Here is a 21,006-nt window from a genome sequence, read left to right as displayed (position 1 = left end):
TGTTGAGTGCAGGGGTCAGAAACGACTTAGGACACAGATCGTTCGTCCAGTCTTCTCCCCCTCTTGGATTTTAATAATAACAAGGCGAATTGTAGTCTGGTCTAACAACCAACCCCGAGCCCCCGACCCTCAGTTCAGAGCATTTACCCGAAAAAGGCAAAGGAGGCCATGTTTAGATAGAGACCCGAGGAAGTTGGGACAGCTGGAACTTCACCACTCGTCAGCCAATTTAGTATGCATAAATCAACGGGGAAATTGACAAATACCTTCGAATATCGCGCCGACTCATGGAGACATACGCGCCAAAGCGCTGGAGCAAAGCAAATCAGCCTGGAGGATTCGCTCCTTCACCAACAACCTGGTGAGAAGATCCGAAGAGTAGTTGGTCAAGCCACGCTACGTTCAGTATCCTGCCACCTTCGGCGCAAAAGAACAGCACTAGATGCGGAGTCTTGACGGACAGAGAGATTGACACGAGACTGCATTCTCCGTTCCAGGTCTGGCCAACTTAAGCGCGTTTGACAAGGCTGAATTCAAGATGGCGGTTCAAAGGACGCCCAATGCTGCTCAAGGCTTGACCAATTGGACTTTGGATGGCGTCTATTACTCATTTGGCGTTAGCATTCAAGTTCATCAGACATCTCTGTCCCACATACTCAGGCTGTCCGGGAGAGACATGGGGTAGCCACCGCCACAACATGGCCATTCTCGGGGAGGAGAGGACCGGAACTATCCAAGGGCAATCCGACAGAGACAATGTCTTCAATTCCGTGGAGAAAGTAAACTCTTGGAAATTCCGCCGCTTCTTCGACAGGAGGTGGAGGAATGACTGTGCCCTCCCATACATGCCTGAAAGGCAAATCGCAGCTCCGTCAGATCAAGCATTTGTTTTTGGAGGTAGGACAAGAGTCTTCAAGTATGGCTTGAGGGATGCTGCTCAGGAACATGTTAGGAATGAGCTTGAACATGGAATGGACGTAGGGAGGCTCGAGCAAGCATTTTGTAAAGTTAACTCCAGACACTATATCAGGAAATTCATGGTCCAAAGTGACAGGAGTAAGGTATCAGTGGAATCTTCATCCTTCAAGACAGACGGCACGAGCCTAACTCTATCTGTGCGATTAACTTTTTCTCACCCCATCTAAGTGGTTGCCTTTTGCAGCCTTTCTTGACCTCCTTACATGACCTCGTGAAAGACAGGGGCTATCATTATTGCAGAGGAATGTGACATGCATGCTCTTCTCCCTTCTCAATCGTCGGAACCTAGCTCCGAAGATTCCTCTTCCCACTGGAAGCACGTATTTAGGTGCTCCATAGTTCAATAATCACAATCTACCTAACATTCTGCAGTGTGCATTCTGCTGGGGCTCTGGCAATTGACAAGTCTGCCGACGATCCATGATCCGTCAATAATGGCGCGGAAGCGCTTCCGTAGTACGGAGTACATGGACAACGAAACTTCTTTGGTTCATGCTTTGTGGAACAAATCCACATAGTAAGGACTACGCAACAGGCAATTGGTGTTTCAAATACTACTCCGTATATAGTCGCTGCTAGTTAGCCCCCCGCAGCTCGCTAGTAACGTATTGTCACGGAACAGGGTGCAAACGCTGTAAACACGGCTTACTAAGGCACGGGGAGAAGTTCTCAGTAGTGGTTCCATAGCTGGTACATGTATCCTACCCATCATCCATCCATAATAAACAATACAGTGTTTCGGGCGTCTCCATCAAAACCATCAGTATAAGCATCAGTATCTATCTCCTTAAGTCGGGACCCATTGAACTTTGAAGGGGCCTCCCGCCGGTTCCGTGTCGGGAGCCTGATCATAGCTCTCGACGGAGCACTTTTCTCCTAATTTGACAAATAACGTACTGAGTGCGATAAATTGCGTTCACGCAACTAGGTCGGATCCGAACATCCAGTACTGTGAATGAAAGGGGTGATCCCGGTACGGGGCCTGCAGGTTGGTGCGCACAGAGCATACAGGGTGATGCTTGGCCGAAGCCGTCGCCCAGCCTTAGCTTCTGGAATCCATCCCTGGATATGCCAGAATCAGATCCAGAGAGCACGGAGCACGAAGTGGTAGTACAAAGGGGAAAAGTACTAGTAGTGCGAGTCAAGGCTCAAATCTCAGCCAAGACTATCCGAATGTATTTCGTTACTGAGGTGCGTCGACGTTGATCAATTGGACCACGACGGACTGTTAAAGCAGCAATTTCAATATTGACTGAGCATGCATACTTTGTACAGCTATTTGAGCTCATCCAAGAAGATGCCAATATTAAGTAAGGGGCTTTGTGCAATTGCTGGGCATGACCATCTGTCCAGCGCTCAGAGCCATTGAAGCTTCCATTGACTGCAGTATCTTTGTTTTGCTGCTGTCTGGTATTCGATCGTCATCCGATTGTGCACGTACTCAAATCTTTCCCACGATGATCAGGTCTAAGCGTCGAAGCGAGTTTCTTCCTATAGTGATATCGAAACAAAAAGTACAGAGGTAAACCTCTACACATTGAGGTTCATACAGCTTCACGGAGTAGATTTGAGTGATACCGGCATACACAGGTGATACTCCGAGAGAGTCCGACACTAGTCACCTAGGAACGGGAAACAGCTTGGCTACCGGTTAATATTACGCTCGGTGTTCCTGGAATCTCCAAATCACTCTATTCTCCTTCAGATGCAGTATTAGGCAGTCAGTTCCTCTCCTTTGTACCAATCACATTCTTCAATAATGTACCTAGGTTGGTAGACAACACAAGTACCGTAATGTACTTTGTACTCCGTCGTAGGTATTTCCTCCTCAAGAGGCGAACAGAGACTAGCGGTGCTGGCGTATGGCACTAATACCAGGGACATTAGGATTAATGAACCTGTCTTGTGCCAGGCTGGCAGCATTGGGCCTCGAAGCGGACCCTAGCATAGCTCCGACACCGTTCTTCCAGCCTTGAGCCTCAGGGTGGATCACCTCTGCCTTCATGCCCTTTCTCTTGAGCTCCTAGTTGAAGTTGGTCAGCCACTGAGCGGTCCAAACTGGCGAAGTCACTCTCTAATCTCGCTTCTTGTTGCGTTATCTCCGAGTCTAAGACTGTCTACAGTAGCACTCCGCGCCTAACTACTAATTTCCACGAGTAGCAGTTTTTAAATTTGGGGGGGGGGGGGGGGAATACCAATTACATTTTATGCAGCCCTTAAAAATAATAGCAATATGCATTGACACCAGTCAGTGCCTACCTCGCCTGACCTCTGTTTGTCTACGATTTACCTCAACACATTGTCCTGCCCAAAGCATGACAGGTCTTGCTAAGACATTTAGCCTGAGCGAAAGTCGAATCACCTTCTGGAATAGGTAATGAAGCCACGCGGAATTCCACGTCAATACTTCTTTCCCCCTCACGTGACTGAGAACGTCTGCGGGTATGCGTGTGACGACCTTTAGTGGAAAGGTTGAAGCTTGAGAGAACAGGGGCCCCCTAGTCCAAGGGATCGATAACGTTGCTACGGAGTATGTCTTTTGTCTAGTCGTGGTTGCAGTCGCGGTTGAATCACAGTCTAGTTGACTATCTAGCCACTGCGTAGAGTTCGTACTTTGTGAGACTGAGAGTTCTTTGAAAACGGGACGGGATCGACCGTTAAACTTGTTTTGTTTGGCTTGATAACTGATATATTTGGTGTGAGTGTGGTGGATTAATCACAAAATGCCTATGATCGACAGCAGATGCGGTCATCCTGTCTTCTCTATCCCATCAGCTTTGGCAAGGAGCAAAGGAGAACAATCTTCTCGGGACATTCTTTTCTTCACGAGCAAAGAAACGTTTGCTGTGCTGTGCTGTGAGACATCATGTGGTCAAGGCGCCTATATTCACCATGGGAGGCTGGTATACTAGGCTGGACATGAGTTGTCTTTGGCCGCTTGAGTGTGATTAGTGAGGATGGATATTCAACTGGTTGATTTGCATGTTAAAGTGGCGAGTTATGTGACTGTTTTTTACTAGCAATGTTTATTTGTTCTTAGCTTATGCAAGTTGACTGTGCCGCAATTTCCAAAAAGCCAGCCACTCATTAAGGAAAAATGGTACCTTACCATCAGGGCATTACTAATGCAGAATCATGAAGTAAAGGAGGTCATGAGTCATGCTGCTTATCTATGCCTCTTTAGTATGATGTGTATCATCATGATTGCACTACAAGTGACGGACGTACTATGTACCTATCAAGGCAGGTCATTCTGTGACGTTGAGGTCACTAACGTGTGCTCAGGATGTGTGGAGATCTGAGCCAGAGATGGATACAATTTTAGATGAATAAAAAGAATTTAATTTGCGGCTAACAAGAAAAGAAATGATTAACGGGGTGATGATGCCAACATGATGGAATCTCCAAACCATGCAGTCGGTCAGCTGCAGATACATACGGAGGCCAAAAGGCACCATCAAAACAGCTGACGTCTCCCTTTTTCTGCTACACATCCACGACTGTCTTCGTCAAGTAGAAGCCAATCATCAAGCGCTCAGCTACACCATGAAACAAGAATGGCGGTGCGGAAACAAAAAGTAATGTTGAAATCCTTCAACGGGTTTGAAGGGGCAGGCCTGACAAATGGGGTATGGAGATGCTGGAGATTTGTGTTGGTGTTTTCTCTTTGAGATTGGTCTCCATCCAATAACTGGGGTGATTACTTTGTATGTTTCAATCTTACATACATGAACGTCTAACCGGGTGTCTGACTCGCTTTTTCCTCAAGCATGGGGAACTCGGTGTAATGATGTTTAACTGATTACTCGCGTTAAGATTCATTTATTACATGCCTATTCAAGGATTATGTGTCTAAGACACCATTTATGGCCAGATCCTGGGGTGTCGATTGTCATACATGAGGAAACTTTCCACTTGACGAAGGGAAGCCCCTTCGATTATTCCGGATTGACCCGTCGCCGAGCACCGATTCGCATTCATCCTGCCCATCTGTATCAATCTCAAACCATAATACGGAGAAATCCTCAGACTAAGGTACGGAGTACAGGGGGCCTAACTTGATGAAATCTATCAAGTGGCACGCCTGCCAGCCTGAAAGGATGACGATTTCTGGATTTCATCTAGAATCTGACTTTTGACAGGCTCAAAATATGGTGCTAGTGGGATTCCTTTGACAAATACCACGAGGTTAGGCGATCTTGAGCTTTGGGGGCTGTTTGTCTTTCAATCAGCTATTCATGACTTTTCGGTCAGTCAATTCTTATCAATTCTTCTTTGTGGCCGCGACGTGGACGAGACCAACAAGACGGATCTGAAACCTGGAGCGTAATTTGCAGACATCGCGGCCTTGTGACATCTCGGGTGCGGGATGTAATCTGGCAGCAAAACCTAGCTATAAACCTGGATAGAGATAATGATTGCGCAACGTTGGGAAGCAGGTGAATGTATTTTACCAATGGCTCTCCTTCCCTGATGAGATCGTCTCATAACTGCATAGATGAGTTGGCAGTTGCTGCAGATTTGTATCTGGACTGCGTGGTTTTGTATATATGCATGTATGGGTGTGACCTGAAAAGAAACTTGAACCATGCCTGATCTACTGAAGGCCTGCAGGGCCACCTGGAAGTATCCTGGAAGTATGAATTGTCTTACTTTTCCCTTTCTCCCTCGTCGTATTATCTACTCTGAGTAAATCCTCAACTTAAAAGACCCACTCATATCGCATGCTGCTGTCAAGTGTCAATTTTTTACGAACCCCCGAACTTGAAGCCAAGTAGGTAAGCCTGGGGCCGGTACGTACTTACCTGTGACGGGTAAGAACCTAGCTCTCATTATCGCCTGTCCTTCAGCAATCGGTCTGTGTAATCTGAGACCGAAAGAGCTAGGCGGCATAGAAGGCTGCATCTGATTGGTCTATTGGTCCCAGTACCACGGTTCACCTGCAAAGCCACTGCAGGTTGGACTGTTAACTTCACGCTTCCGCATCCAATAAACACAGTTCATTTCGGCCGTTTCTGTTGGTTTTCTTCCCTCCTACACTCTGTACCCCCCCATCCTTGTACTTTGTATTTGGCTATCGGTATGGAGGACTCCAGGCCTCTGACCTACGAGTCGGCCTACACAGCTGTTGTGGACCTGCAGTGATCCTTTCCTTCAGATTCTTTTTATTGCATTGGGGCGATTATGGTAGGATTCTTCAGGCCAGCGGGGACTGACAAGAAGGGTCGATCACTCGGCAATAGTCTGTTAACGTCCGTTAACAAGTCAATGACACAAAGCCAGCCTGCTGTTTACTAGGATCTGGGTATTATTCGCTAGTCGAGACTCAGCTGAATCAATTTATCTTCTTGAGATTCCATCTGTGTTGATGCTAGAAGTCTATCTACTTTTGAAATATGGAGAGAGGGTGGGGCCTGGTGGATCTCACTGTTCTGTTATGTTTCCCACACTCCACGGAGTAGATGCGGAAGCTGGAAGTTGACAGTGGATCGGTATCCAGATTTCGACTTTGTAAATACGAAGTAGCGAATGGAGGATGAAAAGAAGCGAAAGAATGGGATTTCAGTTAATTTGTTGGCAAAATAATACACTTCGCCGACCTCATCCTCACCTAAGCTCCACATCTTGTGATAAAATCTCGTTCCTATTTTTCTGACCTTGGCATCGTCTGATGTTCCAGAGCCCACTTCGAAGATCGAACCCCTGCAAAGTGTTTGTTTCGGTGACCATAGGTGGTCAGTGAGATATTGTTAGTGTTAGTATTGCAGCCACTCATGCCAAGGCAACTGGCCTAAGAAATGAGGACCTATCAGCTCCGGGAAATTGAACCTTCTCATGCAGTGGCAGGGCTGCAGACTATGTGTGTGTGCGTGTGTTACGCCGCAATTTCTTCCTGTGTCATTGGCTGATTCGGGTATGTCTCTCCGTAGGCTGTCTTCAAGTTGGCCGCACTTTTTCATTTATTCTATTCTTTTTTTATTTTTAATTTTAATTTAATTTAATTTATTTTTTATTTTTTATTTTTTGTCCTTTTTTTGTTCCTCACCCTCCTAATTCTTTGGTCTATGCTACCTAGTCTCTTTAATCCTTTCCTAACTCTTATCTTTGGTTTTCTTCGAACGGCTTGATTCGGTCGAAATTGCCTAAGCACATTATTGTGTACATTGAAACAGTCAACCTTCAATGCTCGTGAACTCCAGAATAATACCTCCAAAATCATATTATGGGTTTTATTTCTTTCATCATCACTAGCCAATCAACCACTCGCTCTGACATAGGAATATAATTGGACTGGAAAAGGAGACTGGCTTACTCCGTACTCCACCTCATTTGATAACATTCCGTTCCCCAGTGTCGATCGAAGAGACTCGAGACTCCAGACTATAGAGTACATACTGAAGTTGACTTTTTTCATTCAGCAGTAATAAGACCTTAGTGTCGAGGAAGATGCTATCTGACCTCTACACGAGCAGCTATTTTAGACAGGATCCACAATTGATATTCAATGAAGAATCCGTACTTCCAATTTTTTTTACTGACAGCTAAACAGCACATCAACGAGGCTGACAGCCCAACCAAACCATTCCCATACCGATCATCTCTTTTCATAACAAATTCTACTGGCCTTCAGATCCTTGTTGTCCTTGACAGTTTTGGCTTTTGCCCCGCGGATGGCCAAAACCTCCGTTTGGATGATTGTGTCATCTGTGTTAAACACCAGGGTTCACGTAGCTGCCCCATCCTGGCCCTGATCCATATTAAGCTTGTCAGTCCAGCCGCGAAACAGAGCACCTTTGTCTACCCTTTCGAGGTTGGCTTCTTTCCGTTTACCACCAGAAGCAGATCATCGTCACATCCGAGGGTGTAACTTCGTTTTGTTGTTGACTTCTTTGTTGCGGCTCTCCACTGGACAGTAGTGTGCTCGTCTATGCTTCGGATATCCTCATCAAAGGAGTAGATGTGCTCGCTGTGAAATCGAGAAGAAAAAAGGGAAATAAAATAAAATAAATCAAGGGAGACCGTTCTGAAAAAGAAAGAGTGGGAAAAGAAAAATAAACGAGGTGGAAAAAAAGAATCATAAAGTACCCCAATCCGCCAGTGACAACAATAACAATCATTCCTGCACGTCTTTCTCCCAACGTGACCCTGTCTCTCTTTGGATTGAACATCTCCACTCTTTCCAGCCTGTTGTATAACATCTAATCTGTCGAAGTACTACTATCTACACCTGGACCTTGCTGTTTCGTGGAGGTTGTGGCAAATTCTTCTTCTTCCTTCTGCATCTTCAAGCCCGATATCCTTGCATGAAGGGGAGTGCAAGAAAGGGACAGACATTCAGACATTCACACTTACGTACATACCATACATACCTCATAGAGGAGGGGGCTACGGTGATATTATACCCATTGTTCAATTCTCTGTGTCTGTGTCTGGCACATTCCAAGGTTCCAATTTTATTTCAAGTGTCTCTTTTCCCTCGTTACAACACCATCACACCACCACCATTACCAACACTTCTGCCTGCACCTGTTTAATTTTGAACTTTGCCCCCTGTTCTGGCGCTACGCATCACTGCGACAAGGACCGTCCATCCAGCACCATCACGTACCCGCCGGAGAAACCACCCTCTCCACGGCCGGACACTACAGGGGCGCAGTCGGGGTCTTTTACAGGCCGGTGTGTCCCAAGGACTCGGTACGCTGCATGGGTTAGGAACGACTAACCCGACACTTGCGGCCAGTACCTCCATTTAAGAGTCCAACCAGGCGACTCATCTGCTGTTGGGGATGCTCTGAGAAGAAAAAACATTGTTCGCAATATTACGTCTCTTGTCGTCCATCCTTCTTTGTGCCCTTCCTGGCTGTGTTCGACTTTTGCAAATCCCAGGCAGTTTTCTAAAACAAAAGGCGCCAAACTGCTTAGTGGCTGAGAGACATATACCAGAGGCTTCAAAGTCTATCTCTATCAGCCCTTGTGATTCAGGTTGCCTGAGGTCCCTCAGATAACTGAACCCAACAACCAACACATCGTTCCACCTCATCTATTTCGTCCATTTTAAGAGGGAAAAGGTGCCATCACCTGCATCTTAATCACCTCCAACCTTGGTGCCATCGGCGGTTGTCTCTTCGCACATAGTGTTATTCTTCTCTTTGGACGACCACCCCCCCCTCTTCTCACCTACAGCGACGATCATCAGTCCTCAGACGCAAGTATTCCCCACCAGACGAAATGGATTCGCAAACTAGCTACCTGTCCTCGTCTCGCCAGAGTCGAATGGCCATCGATTCCTTGTTGAATCCATCGGCCGACAACGACCCAACGGACAACCGGCTACATCATTCTTTCTCAAGCCAGCAATACTCACCACACTACCCCCCAAGTCCCAATCGCTATTATTACTCCCGTTATGGGGAGAGCCACACCTATCCGGACACCCCGGGCTCGTCTCAGGACCAAATGTTTTTGTCGTACCGGCCTAGATCGGTTGATTCTTCACCAGATCCTTATTCTCGGGACCGGTATGACTCCGTCTCCAGCAGTTCCAGCAATGCCGCCGAACGGCGTCGGCCTCCCCGGCCCAAGTACGAAGAAGAAGAGATGTACTTCATCTGGTACCACCGGGTCGACCTCTGCCAGGAGTGGAAGGAGGTGCGCGAGAACTTCAACCGCCAGTTTCCCAACCGCCAGCGGCGCGGGTTTCAGGGAATCCAGTGCAAGTTCTACAGATTCATCAAGGAGAAGAAATGTCCCACGCTGCGCGAGCAACGAAGAATGCGGGACGGCGAGTTCCTGCGGGAGGGTTCGACCATGATTGACTCGGGAGCTCCACGATTTGGAGTTGTGGAATGGGCCCAAGTGTGGTATCCATGGATGCGAGAACCAAAGGAACAAGTGCTTGGTCGGCGGATATCCGCATAACCATTTGCACTCTGGTTTCAACTTCGCTTTGCAATTCGTCCGTCCCTTTTCCTTTCCAGTTTCTTTCCTATTTTTTTTTTTTTTTTACGGCCGCACCACAAGCAAGATACCTCTGAAGTTTATTCTCTTTCTGCATGTGGAGGTTTCCGTCATGGTTCCTTTTTTTCTTCTCTTTCACCGTGTGTTTCTCCAATGTTCAAGAGCAGGGTCATGCCATTCATGGGTGGGAGGTTTTCTGGATTAGCACTGCATTCTAACAGCTCGCTGTCCCGACAGCTTGAGCTTTCCGATAATACATCATCCCATTTCGATACGTATGGTTTCAACAGTATGATACGATACAATACGTATTTCCCCACACGGGTCCTGTCAGCTTCTACTAAGGCTGTCCACCACAAGTTCATAACTACAGTGGAACCAAATAAGCACCCGTTTGAGAGACTACAATTCTCGTAGAATGCAGAGCATTCATCCCTGTTCTTATCCTCTGTCCTATGCAGACCAACCAGTGCCAACTGCGAGCTCTCTGCAAGCTCGCCCGGAACAACCACCTCTCAATTCCAAGCCCAAGTACGGCGCCAGACACCGTAGGCCACGGAGTAGCCGGTAGTGGCAATCAGTACCTAACCATGTGACATGCCACCGATTAGGATTGAGATGGGCTACACTCGGCACTTCAACAACTGCAATGGTACAATGTAGAAATTCGTTTGACTTTTGGTCAGATTCTCAATCCGCTTGACATGACATGACATGGCATGATAATCATGTTCATGATCAGGAACCCCACATCCCCGTCTCGTACTCTATTAACTCGTATTCAATCTTACCCCTGGCGCCGTGGACGTTAAACGTTGTTGGGTGCTGATGTTGATGCGCCGTCGTGGAGATTGTTGTTTCGGGGTGGTTGATCAGCTTCGGGATTATCGTCTGCTAATGCCGGTTGTCATTTGCTCACGGGCTAGATACGTGCTTAGCTGAAGAGAAGTGGGGGGGAAGGCCTGTGTACTGGCTGGTTGCCTGACGCTACTCCATGCTGCGGTGATGCTGATGCGGATGCTGATGCTGATGCTTGTGGCTGATGCAGATACGATAGTATGATTTGTTTTCTTTACAGTTTTGGGCTTGGGTTTTCCCCGAGGTCACCGGGTCTTGGTATTTGGGGGCTATTTTCGCCGTAGGGTCAACGATGATGAGGACGATCTTTATCTCGACCAGACAGATTGCGTGCCCGGACACCAAGCAAGCAAGTCATCATGAAATCAACTGGAAGCTGCAGAATGCAGCCACCCGATTCTGGGAGGGTGTCACTTGTTAGAGTAGTTACCACCGTCGCATTCGATCGTGATTGGGACCGTCGCCGTCCAGGCTGTCCTCGTCAGAATCCACGTGCGAGTCGAGCCCAAATCCAAATCCAACTCCAACCCGGCCTGCGCGCCGCCCCTCATTTGCTGAATCCGCAGAGTCGAATTCCTCGTCGTCAGACGCGTCATGAGTTCGATATTTGTGGTAGATGGCTGCGGGGTCATCTTCTTCATCGTCCCACGACAGGTCCTCGTCCGGATAGTCGTTTGCGGGGTTGTTTTCGGCTGTATGCGTCAAGATGGGTTAGCACTGTGCATGCAGAGAGTTTGGACGGGTGGACTGAGCATACCATTCGAATCTGCGTCCTCGCTATCCCACTCTTCGTCCTCGTCATCCTCTGCAAAATGTTCCCAGTACTCTTCGTCCTCTTGTGTGATGACGATGACTCCAATATCCTGGCGAGTGGTGTCAATTCCATTCTGTTGAAACCATATTTCGTGGGCCGTTTCAAGATCGGTCAGCGGGTTCGTAAGTAGCGTCCCTTCTGGCAGGGGTTGTCGAATGTAAGTATCGTAGACATACTCGCCGTCACTGTCATCCTCTTGCGCCACGGTTTCTACTGGAGGCTGGACGTCTGGAATTTCTACAACGCTCGTTTCCCGCGGCGTCGTCCCTCGAGGTTTATTAGGTGTGCGCGGCTGGTACTTCAACGGAGGCTTGGGGACAGTAGGACGTGCTGTCGGCTGCGCTACTGGCTGCTGCACCGGCGGTTCCGTCTCTCTACCTCCCTCCAGCTCTAAGGCAATCTGCTCAAACTCGCGAGCCAGCCGTTCCGACTCATCCTCCCAGTTACTCTTGCGAGCATGCGCCTCCTTCTCCAGCACCTTCGTGATGTGTTCCTTCGCAGCGGAGATGGCAGTCTTCCGCTCCTCTCTCCATTTTCTCTCCGCCTGATTGACCACAGGCCGTTTCCTGGGCCGAACAGGCTCCGGCTCCGGCTCCGGCTCCGGGACATTCACACCACGGTCCTCCCCCTCCGCCGTCGCAGCCTGCGCCGCCGCATCAGCTACCAACGACGCCTGCCTCGAATGCGGAGCCCTCCGTAACTTCTCCACCAGCACTGCGACCGCCCCGTCCCCTCGCCGCTTCTGCACGCCGCCACCTGCGCTCCGCAGAACATTCACAGGTGTACTGGACCTGGAAATCTGGAACCGACGAACAGAGCGCGGCGACGCGGAAACCGGACTCTCCCTCCCGCTCGACACAGAAGACTCCTGCGTCCCGCCAACAGTAGTAGAGCTCACTAGATCCGCACCCGCAACCCTACTCGACGGATGCAGTGCGCGGTGTAGCTTCTCCTCCGCTGCCTTGCGCACAGCAGCGAGGCGCTGCTCCTCCCGAAACTCGGCCCCAGGGGAAGTAGCTCGAACCAGTGGGACGGTCGCGCCGACGCCCGTCCCTGGACCCGAAGGGCGAGCAGCACCTCTGGAAGCTGGAAACGCAGAGCTACTCACAGACCTAGGGGTGAGCAGTGTGCGTGATGGGGCAGCCAGGGATGCAGGACTCGAGGAGCCGCTGTCCCGAGCATTGCCACTGACCTGGACCCGCTGGAAGACAAAGTCCGTAAAACGCCGTTTGGTCTGGTGAAGTTCAGACTGAATATCTGTAGTTTCATGTTAGCTGGGTTTTATTATAGACTAGGACTCCCTCCGAGTATTTAGTAGCTTGTGGACATGTGACACGCCGCACAAGGCCGTGGGGCGACCCAAAGTCAAGGAGCTTTTTCTTACACAATATGTCCACAGGTTCTTCTTCGCGGCGACGCTTGATGTTGATCTGCTCTGGAGGTAAGGCCATCCTGGAGCTGTGGAAGTTTCCGCAAGCAAAAAAATGTAAAATTGAAAAATTGAACAGGATTGATGACAGGGAAGGAAAACAAAGACTGATGGGATCGCCCTCGAGGTTGAGCTTCATGGATCGTGCCAGATATGGACTAGCGTCGAGCCAGGCGGAGTTGATATCACGTGATATACCAAATCGTTGAGTTGATGTCTCGCAACTAAAAACATGTTGGATCTATAATGAACTAGGTTGAAGTTGACGTCATGTCTAAGCTTATAGCTTTTACTGAGACAAACCGCTCATTTGATTTCATTTTTGTTAATTCTTGTCCCATATCTTTCATCTTCCCATGGCTTGCAGTCGCCCTTGCCATCGTGGACCATGACGTCCACAGCTATATAACCCTTGTCCGTATCCAACATGCAACGTGGGTGGGCCGTATGCTCAGCTTGAAATCGTTGAAGTGGCACCAAGAATGTAAATAGGGGGAATGAAACGTCAAAGGACAAGCCAGCGCCGAACCAGTCCAGGGTATCAGCCGACGTCTCATCCCACTCTCTCGTAGCGCACTGAAAGTCAGCGGCCGAGAACGGCTCAAAAAGGTGAGAAACAGAATAGAAAAGACAGAGGTAGAAGACAGATATTAAGAAGATCCTGCCCACATAGCAATACAAGTGATGATATCAAGAAGGTATTAAAATGTTATAAGAGGGCATGGCATGGTTGAGAAGAGAAAATATGTAAACAGAATAACCAAAAGGTCATGCAACCACACAATTGATCAAACCAATACAGAGAAGGAAGGGCAATGCTGACGATGGAGGATGCAAAGAAAAAGTTTTGGTAGAAACGACACTCATAGAACTGAACAGCGGGCTGGGTCACTCAGATACGAGGAAGACAATTATTTTGCACCGATTTCCTCTTCAGCCCATCCGGGCAGAGACGATTCGTTCTGGATAGCCAGCCCAAATCCCGCGTGATTCAGTCCTCCCAGGGCCGAGGAGAAGCTGGAGAAACTTGCTTGGGGCTGGTGAGCGACACCTGAGCGGCCATGGCCGGGCTGGCTCGAGACAGGGCCAAAGGGCTCCTGGGAGAACGAGGGTAAGCTCACGGTGCGAGAATGCTGCGCACGAGGCACACTCAAACTGCTGGTGCTGGCAGTTGCGTGATGGCTTGGCCCTGAGGAGCCATTGGTCACATTCAAATATCCACTCGAGGGCTTGCGTTGGTGCATGGGAGCCTCGATGCTTCCGTTCGTGAGCTCGCTGCTGCTGGCAGCGTTGTAGTACGACTGTTGTTGGGCCTGGGGTTGTGATTGCGATTGAAGGGCAGCCAGAGCCATCGGGTCATTCAGTCGGTTCTCCTGGTCCTGAGCCTGCTGCTGAGCGGACATTTGGTTCAGATACATGGTCAGCGGGTTGTTGGCGCCCACATTCAAGATACCAGAAGGCGAGGACACGGTTTGCAGAGGGTGACGGTTCTGCTGATGTCCGTTTTGAGAGCCAGTCGAGCCGGGCGCAGGTGACAGAGCATGGCGAGTGGGACTCGACTGGGAGCCAGATTGGCTCAGATTTGGTTGAAAGTTGTTAAGCGCTGGGGGCGGAGACTGGGTTCCTTCGAGACCCGCTCCATTCCGACCATGCTGTCCACCATTGCCAGTTTGTCGTGGGGGGTTACCGCAACGATCCTTGCCAAAGTTGATCTTGAATCGCTTATACTCCTCGCGGTTGCGCATTCCCTCAATCGCTTTGATCGCATTGGCAATGTTGGTAAAGTTGACAAAAGCGCAGCTCTTCTCTCGCAACGTGTTCACCAACTCAATCTCGCCGTACTCAGAAAAGTCCTGGCGGAGGCGCTCCTCTGTCCACGTCTCATCGAGGTTGCCGACATACACATTGCGGGAAGCCCCGCCACTCACTGCCAGTGCAATGGCAGGAGGGAGAGGGCCCGAGTGCTTGCCCCAGCCAATCTTCAGGCGGCGATTGTGAATCATCAGACCCTGCAGGTTGCTCAGCGCGTAGAAGGAGGCGGCTGAGGTTGGATCAATGAAGGTCACGAAACAAATGTGCTTGTCCGGGATGTATCGGATATGGTGCAGCAGTCCGCCCCGGACCACGTTGCAAATCTCCTCGATGGTGGTTTCCGGGTGGATGTTGCCCAAGTAAATGGTCCTGTTGCCCAGATTGTTGACGCCGCCAGCTGAGGTGGCCACGGCAGCGGCAGCGACAGACTGTTGAGCGAGAGCGTTGGTGATCAGATCGCGGTCTGCGGAGTTCAAGATATGCGCGTAGCCAGGAGCGATTCCCAAGAATTGTGCCGCATTTTGCTGCTGGGTCTTGGACACGTACGCGCAGCGATCCTTACCATAGAAGACGCGTCTCGGGGCCTGCCATTTGGCTTCTTGGGGCAACTGGGAAACGGCCTTCATTGCATTGCTGATCGACAAAAAGTGCACAAACCCAATCGCCTTTTCCCTCACGATCTTGACGGTGTCAATCGGCCCGAATTTACCGAGATCCTCGCGCAGCTCATCTTCCGTCAACTCTTCGGGAAGGTTGCCCAGATATACATTGCGCGAGGCACCGGATTGCTGAACCGCCAGCGCAACCGAGGTTGGAACCTGGGACGGCTTGCCCCATCCCACCTTGATGTCATTGCCCTTGATGGCCAGCTTCTTCAGGATAGCATCCGAATGGAAGTGGGTCGCCGAGTTGCTGTCCAGGAAGGAGATAAAGGCACAGTTCTTATCTGGAAGCAAGCGAACCGACTCAATCTGTCCACTACGTACATGATTAAGAATCTCCTCCGCGGAGGTTTCGGCGGGAATGTTGCCCAGGTACACGGTCCGGCTCGTGCCCGAGAGGAGACCAGGGGTTACTGCCGCTGCGGGACTGCCAAATGCTGCATTACCAAGGCCTCCCAGACCACCAATTGGAGACTGTGGGCCGTTCAACAAGTGAGAGTTCGCCAAGCCGTCGGTTGCCATCATCCCTGAATACAAACCGGCGTTCGGTGCGGCCTGGGTTGGGCTTCCCAACTGGGTTTGATGATTTTGTGCATGTGCGGAGGCATTGGCCTGGGAGAAGCCACCGAAATTAGCAAACTGCGGCGAAGCGAAGGCTGAGGGAGTTCCAGGCTGGAATGGACTGCCCAGCAGAAGCTGAGAAGGGAGGAGAGGCGTGAAGTTCATGTCAAATGCCGTGCCGGAGTTTGCCATGCCGTCCGAGAGGGTCGAGGCCGGGTTAGAGGTATTGATGTGAGGGATGTTGGGACGACGAGCGTTCCGATCCGCGAAACCCTGGACGGGAAGATTAGAATTGTACGCGCCGTGGGAGAACCCCGTGTTGTCCGCGTTCAGGGAAGAGAATTTGGAATGCATTAAACGGTTCGAGATACTCGCGGCATCGGTGGTTTGCATGGCGAGGAGAAACGATATAGATACGGGTGACTGCCCCTAAAACAGGAAGAGGTAGGAGGGGTTCGATTTGCTTGAAGCGACCAATATCACCAGACCAGGGCAAAAGAGGATTAGTACCACGCGATATTATTGATCAGAGACCGTAGAAAGCCACCGGTCTGAAGATCAGCCCCGTTGAGAAGAAAAGGGGGCAATGAGAATTGTGGAAATTGAGCAGGGGAAGAACGAAAGAAAGGTTGAAAAGCGAATATGATTCAACGAAGAGAAGAAATCAAGTAATCGGTATCCAGAAGCAAAAGACAAAAGCATCCAACTAAGGAAGGGAGAAAGACTAAGGATCTCCAAAGGAGACGTGTTGAGAAGGGATTTCAATGGTCAATTGGAATGTGCATGGATTGGCAGCAGAGAATGAATGCCGCAATAACAAAAAGCCAAGAAGGGGGAATGGGATATCAAGAGAAATTAGCTTAGTACACGAAGAGAATAGTGAGAAATGGATAAGAGAAAGAAGAAAAGTAACTGATGAAGCAGATACTCCTGGTCTGTATGGAGCAAAAGCAGTCGAAGAAAAAATAAAAATAAAAAAAAAATAAAAAGAAAAAGGAGTAAGTATCTACTTTAGATAGTAGATAGGGGATGAGGGAAAAAAACAAAGCGAGGACGGAGGAGTGACTCTAGTGAGGGCGGAGAGAAAAGGAGAGTGAGGGTAAGTCTCCTGCTCCTGTAGTTAGTTGGTCTAAAGCTATTAGTAGGACTAGTAGTCTGGAGTATGGAGTAAGGTAGTTCACTAGACTGTTTTAAGGTAGCATTCAAAGGAAATAATTAGTCCATCTTTTGTAGGAGACTAAAAACAAAGTGGGTATGAGGATGTTTGAACGCTTGGAGATGCAATTGAAGAAGTCAATCAGTGTCCGTGGCAGAAAAGAGACAGATCATACGTGATTAGAATATAGTAATGAATGACCAGAAAGAGAGTCGAGCAGTAATACCAGAAGAGAGGGTAAAAAGGGGACTGAAGATGACGGTGGTGGTGATGGTGATGATGGGGAGGAATAAGAGCAAAAGTGACTGGTGTCCTCCAATGATTACTCGCTGGTGATCCATCCAGCCAATATTGAACCAACTGTCGCATATCTACAACTAGTAGTAGTTTTCTGTGGATTTCCTTTTAAGCCGCCCAAATTTACCGGTCACAGCCTCTCAAAGCAATCTTAGATCTGATGGGGTTGAATCTACAGAGTAGCAGCAACAACTATGTACTTCGAATCAAGATGTCTTGAGTCGTGAGGGAGGGAAAAACAGACAACTAGAAAAGGGGATATCCATACTAAGAATAGGGGAATTAGTGGAGTAAACATGGTAGGGCAGGTTAGTCCATGGCGCATCGGCACCATCATCCACGGATATGAGGCTTAATAAAGGAACAGAACTGAATGGGGAAGATGACAGCCTTTTAAGCCTCTGTCAGTCGCACATACACAGTACATTCCCAACTCCCAGGCCATGAGAAATCCAATGATTGGCGCATTACGCAAGACAATTAATTTACTCAGTAATTGGGAGTTCAGCAGCTAACCATAAAGGGACCACAGGTCTAGCATATTTGCTTTTGTTGTCCCTGACTTGGGGCGAAAAAGACGGGAGATACATATGGTCAGTATGGTTACTCCATAAGCTATTGACACACAAAACGACGATAGAATTATATCAGTTAAGATGTCACGGGAGAGATGCATGTTGAGACGTGTCTCTTACAGTGGACAAGATCATCTTAACTTGCCATATTATTGTGGAACTGTTCCTGGATCTTGCAAGGAGAGAGAAGTCTATCAGGTACGGTCCGGACCACCTATTGATCCGGGACACTGCAGGATCAGGAATTACTTAGTTGGGATTAGCTGCAAGGAGAGGATTCCGCTCACTGAGGCTTGGCAGGAAAAAAAGGGAACTGAATGTGAAACGGACTATCTAGCAAATCGAGCATCACAAGTTCACAACACGGACCAAACGCTAGAATCAATCTATTATTTATGGTTAGATTGATGCCGGACGCGTTATGGTGGCAGATACAGAGTCCAGACCAGTGAGAACGGAATTTAGGTTGAAGGGGAGAGATTAGTAGAGATGCGAGACAATCTTTCCTGGTGCCATAGTCGCTAGTGAAGTAGCCATTGGACATATGCTCTCTTAGAAAGTCATGCAAATCTAGCCTACCATAGTACATATAGAAATTGGGTTGAAGGCATTATCAAGCCAACCGTCGTCCAAGTCGTAGTTAACTTTCTACCTGTAAGGCACCTTAAGTAAGCAGATCAATTTGCCCAAATAGGGATGAGTTGGTGCCTGAGGCTCTCACATGGAGGTGTCCGCTATCATCGCAACAAAAATTACCCCTCCAAAAAGTCCCGCGGTAGAGAAATCCCCAGACATTGTGCGGTTTTCTTTGCTCTTCTCTCTGGAGGGACTCGGTGTGTGTGGCATAGACTATCTCGTTCGCCCAATCTGATAAATATATAACTTGTGAGTACATTCCAATTTGTTTCCGGACCATACCTCGTGGTGCACTAAATAGATCCCTTATCTTCTCTCCCTACGGTTGCATTTCATGACTCACCCGAAGGAGGATGGTGATTGAGCTGGCATGATCCCACGAACAACCCAAACAACCGAGGACTTTTTCTCTCTAGCATCACTTTCTAATTTAACTGGACAAGAACAATCAGATTGCAATATGGCCACAATTTACATCGACGAGGACGTCGGCCGGGACGATTCGACCGCGACCGGTTCTGAATCGGCCCCCTACAAGACTCTTGTCCATGCATACCTCCAACACCCCCCCGCCGAGGGCAATCAATACTTGATGCGCAAATCTCAAACGGACGCCACAGGAGAGGACGTCGACCCAGCCGCCAAGTTGGAGTGGAAGCCACCGACCAAGTCGGCCACAAAGAAGGCGCTCAGCATTGTCGAGCAGCGGAAGAAGAAGGCAGCCAAGGAGCAGGAATTGGCCATTCGCGAGAAGCAGGAAGCTGAAAAGCGTCAGAAGGTCCTGGAGGAGGCCAAGAAAGTTGTCATCACGGAAGATCCCTCTTTGCCCAAGCCTGTTCGAATTCGCTTGGATGTCACCGACCCAGCCATCGTCAAGCTTGGATCCCCCGAAACACAAACTGCGGGTACTCGTGTCCGTGTGTTGGGACGAGTCCATCGCCTGCGCGTCCAGAAGGATGTGATTTTTCTGACTCTTAGTGACGGCTACGGCTACTTGCAGTGTGTTCTGACCGGAAACCTGACCAAGACCTACGACGCCATGACTCTCACTCTCGAAACCTCCATGGCCATCCATGGAGAGATGCGCGCGGTGCCTCCCAAGCAGCATGCGCCCAACGACCGGGAACTGCATGCGGATTTCTTCACCGTCATTGGTCGCGCTGCCGGTGACAAGGAGGCCATCACCACCCGTGTGGCCAAGGACGCCGACCCCCAGACCCTCTACGACAACCGTCACCTCGTCCTCCGTGGAGAGATCTCCTCGGCCGTGATGAAGGTGCGTGCCGCCTGCCTCAAGGCTTTCCGTCAGGTATTTGAGGAGAAGCGCATGCTGGAAGTGACCCCGCCTGCCATGGTGCAGACGCAAGTCGAGGGTGGTAGCACCCTGTTCAAATTCGACTACTACGGCGAAGACGCATACCTCACCCAATCCTCCCAGCTCTACCTGGAAACCTGCCTGCCCTCTCTGGGTGACGTTTTCTGTGTCTGCCCTTCCTTCCGCGCCGAAAAGTCCCTCACCCGTCGTCATCTGTCCGAGTACACCCACATCGAGGCAGAGCTCGACTTCATCACCTTCACCGACCTGCTCGACCACCTCGAAGAGGTCATCTGCCGGGTCATTGAGCTGACCCTCGCCAACCCCGCCACCGCTGCCCTCATCAAGCAGCTCAACCCCGACTTCAAACCCCCCAGTCGCCCCTTCCGTCGCATGAAGTACGCCGACGCTATTCAGTGGTTGGTGGAACATGACATCCCCAATGAGGAGGGCAAGCCCCACCAGTTCGGTGACGATATCGCCGAAGCTGCCGAGCGCAAGATGACCGACATCATCAACCAGCCCATCTTCCTGACCCATTTCCCCGCCGAGATCAAGGCCTTCTACATGAAGAAGGATCCTGAAGATCGCCGCGTCACCGAGAGTGTCGACGTCCTCATGCCTGGTGTCGGCGAGATTGTCGGCGGCAGTATGAGAATGGACGACTGGGACGAACTGATGGCCGCCTACAAGCACGAGGGAATGGATCCCACCCCGTACTACTGGTACACCGATCAGAGAAAGTAAGTTTGCCTGCCATGCTACCTCCGAATTTACGTCTAATCATTGCTCTAGGTACGGCACATCCCCTCATGGTGGATACGGCCTCGGTCTCGAACGGTTCCTCGCTTGGTTGTGTGCCCGCTACACAGTCCGAGACTGTTGTCTGTATCCCCGTTTCACCGGTCGTTGCACACCTTGATATGGTATACGACTTTAGACATATTAGAATCTT

General features: G+C 49.6%; 5 protein-coding genes across 5 annotated transcripts; 2 read left to right on the top strand and 3 right to left on the bottom strand.

Moving 5' to 3' along the window:
• Positions 1-9,207: 9,207 nt before the first annotated feature.
• AFUA_2G05690 (uncharacterized protein) lies at positions 9,208-9,897 on the top strand (the record flags this gene model as incomplete). Its single annotated transcript, XM_744605.1, has 1 exon — positions 9,208-9,897. One exon carries the CDS (start codon positions 9,208-9,210, stop codon positions 9,895-9,897), a length of 690 nt encoding a protein of 229 aa, XP_749698.1.
• Positions 9,898-11,220: 1,323 nt separating this feature from the next.
• Positions 11,221-13,059, bottom strand: AFUA_2G05680 (Iwr1 domain-containing protein; the record flags this gene model as incomplete). The annotated part of the gene is made up of 3 exons (XM_744604.1): positions 11,221-11,486; positions 11,552-12,865; positions 12,993-13,059. 3 exons carry the CDS (start codon positions 13,057-13,059, stop codon positions 11,221-11,223), a joined length of 1,647 nt encoding a protein of 548 aa, XP_749697.1.
• An 889-nt stretch (positions 13,060-13,948) lies between these two features.
• Positions 13,949-16,465, bottom strand: AFUA_2G05670 (putative differentiation regulator (Nrd1); the record flags this gene model as incomplete). Its single annotated transcript, XM_744603.1, has 1 exon — positions 13,949-16,465. One exon carries the CDS (start codon positions 16,463-16,465, stop codon positions 13,949-13,951), a length of 2,517 nt encoding a protein of 838 aa, XP_749696.1.
• Positions 16,466-17,287: 822 nt separating this feature from the next.
• Positions 17,288-17,597, bottom strand: AFUA_2G05660 (uncharacterized protein; the record flags this gene model as incomplete). Its single annotated transcript, XM_744602.1, has 2 exons — positions 17,288-17,309; positions 17,455-17,597. 2 exons carry the CDS (start codon positions 17,595-17,597, stop codon positions 17,288-17,290), a joined length of 165 nt encoding a protein of 54 aa, XP_749695.1.
• Positions 17,598-18,707: 1,110 nt separating this feature from the next.
• On the top strand, positions 18,708-20,973 carry AFUA_2G05650 (asparagine--tRNA ligase DED81; the record flags this gene model as incomplete). The annotated part of the gene is made up of 2 exons (XM_744601.2): positions 18,708-20,794; positions 20,847-20,973. Exons 1-2 carry the CDS (start codon positions 19,107-19,109, stop codon positions 20,971-20,973), a joined length of 1,815 nt encoding a protein of 604 aa, XP_749694.2. The 5' UTR covers positions 18,708-19,106.
• Between the last annotated feature and the right edge of the window lie 33 nt (positions 20,974-21,006).

Source organism: Aspergillus fumigatus, chromosome 2 (assembly GCF_000002655.1).
Source record: "Aspergillus fumigatus Af293 chromosome 2, whole genome shotgun sequence".
NCBI classification, from domain to species: domain Eukaryota; kingdom Fungi; phylum Ascomycota; class Eurotiomycetes; order Eurotiales; family Aspergillaceae; genus Aspergillus; species Aspergillus fumigatus.
The sequence above is the reverse complement of the archived record's forward strand: the minus strand, read 5'-3'. Positions and strand labels throughout refer to the sequence as shown.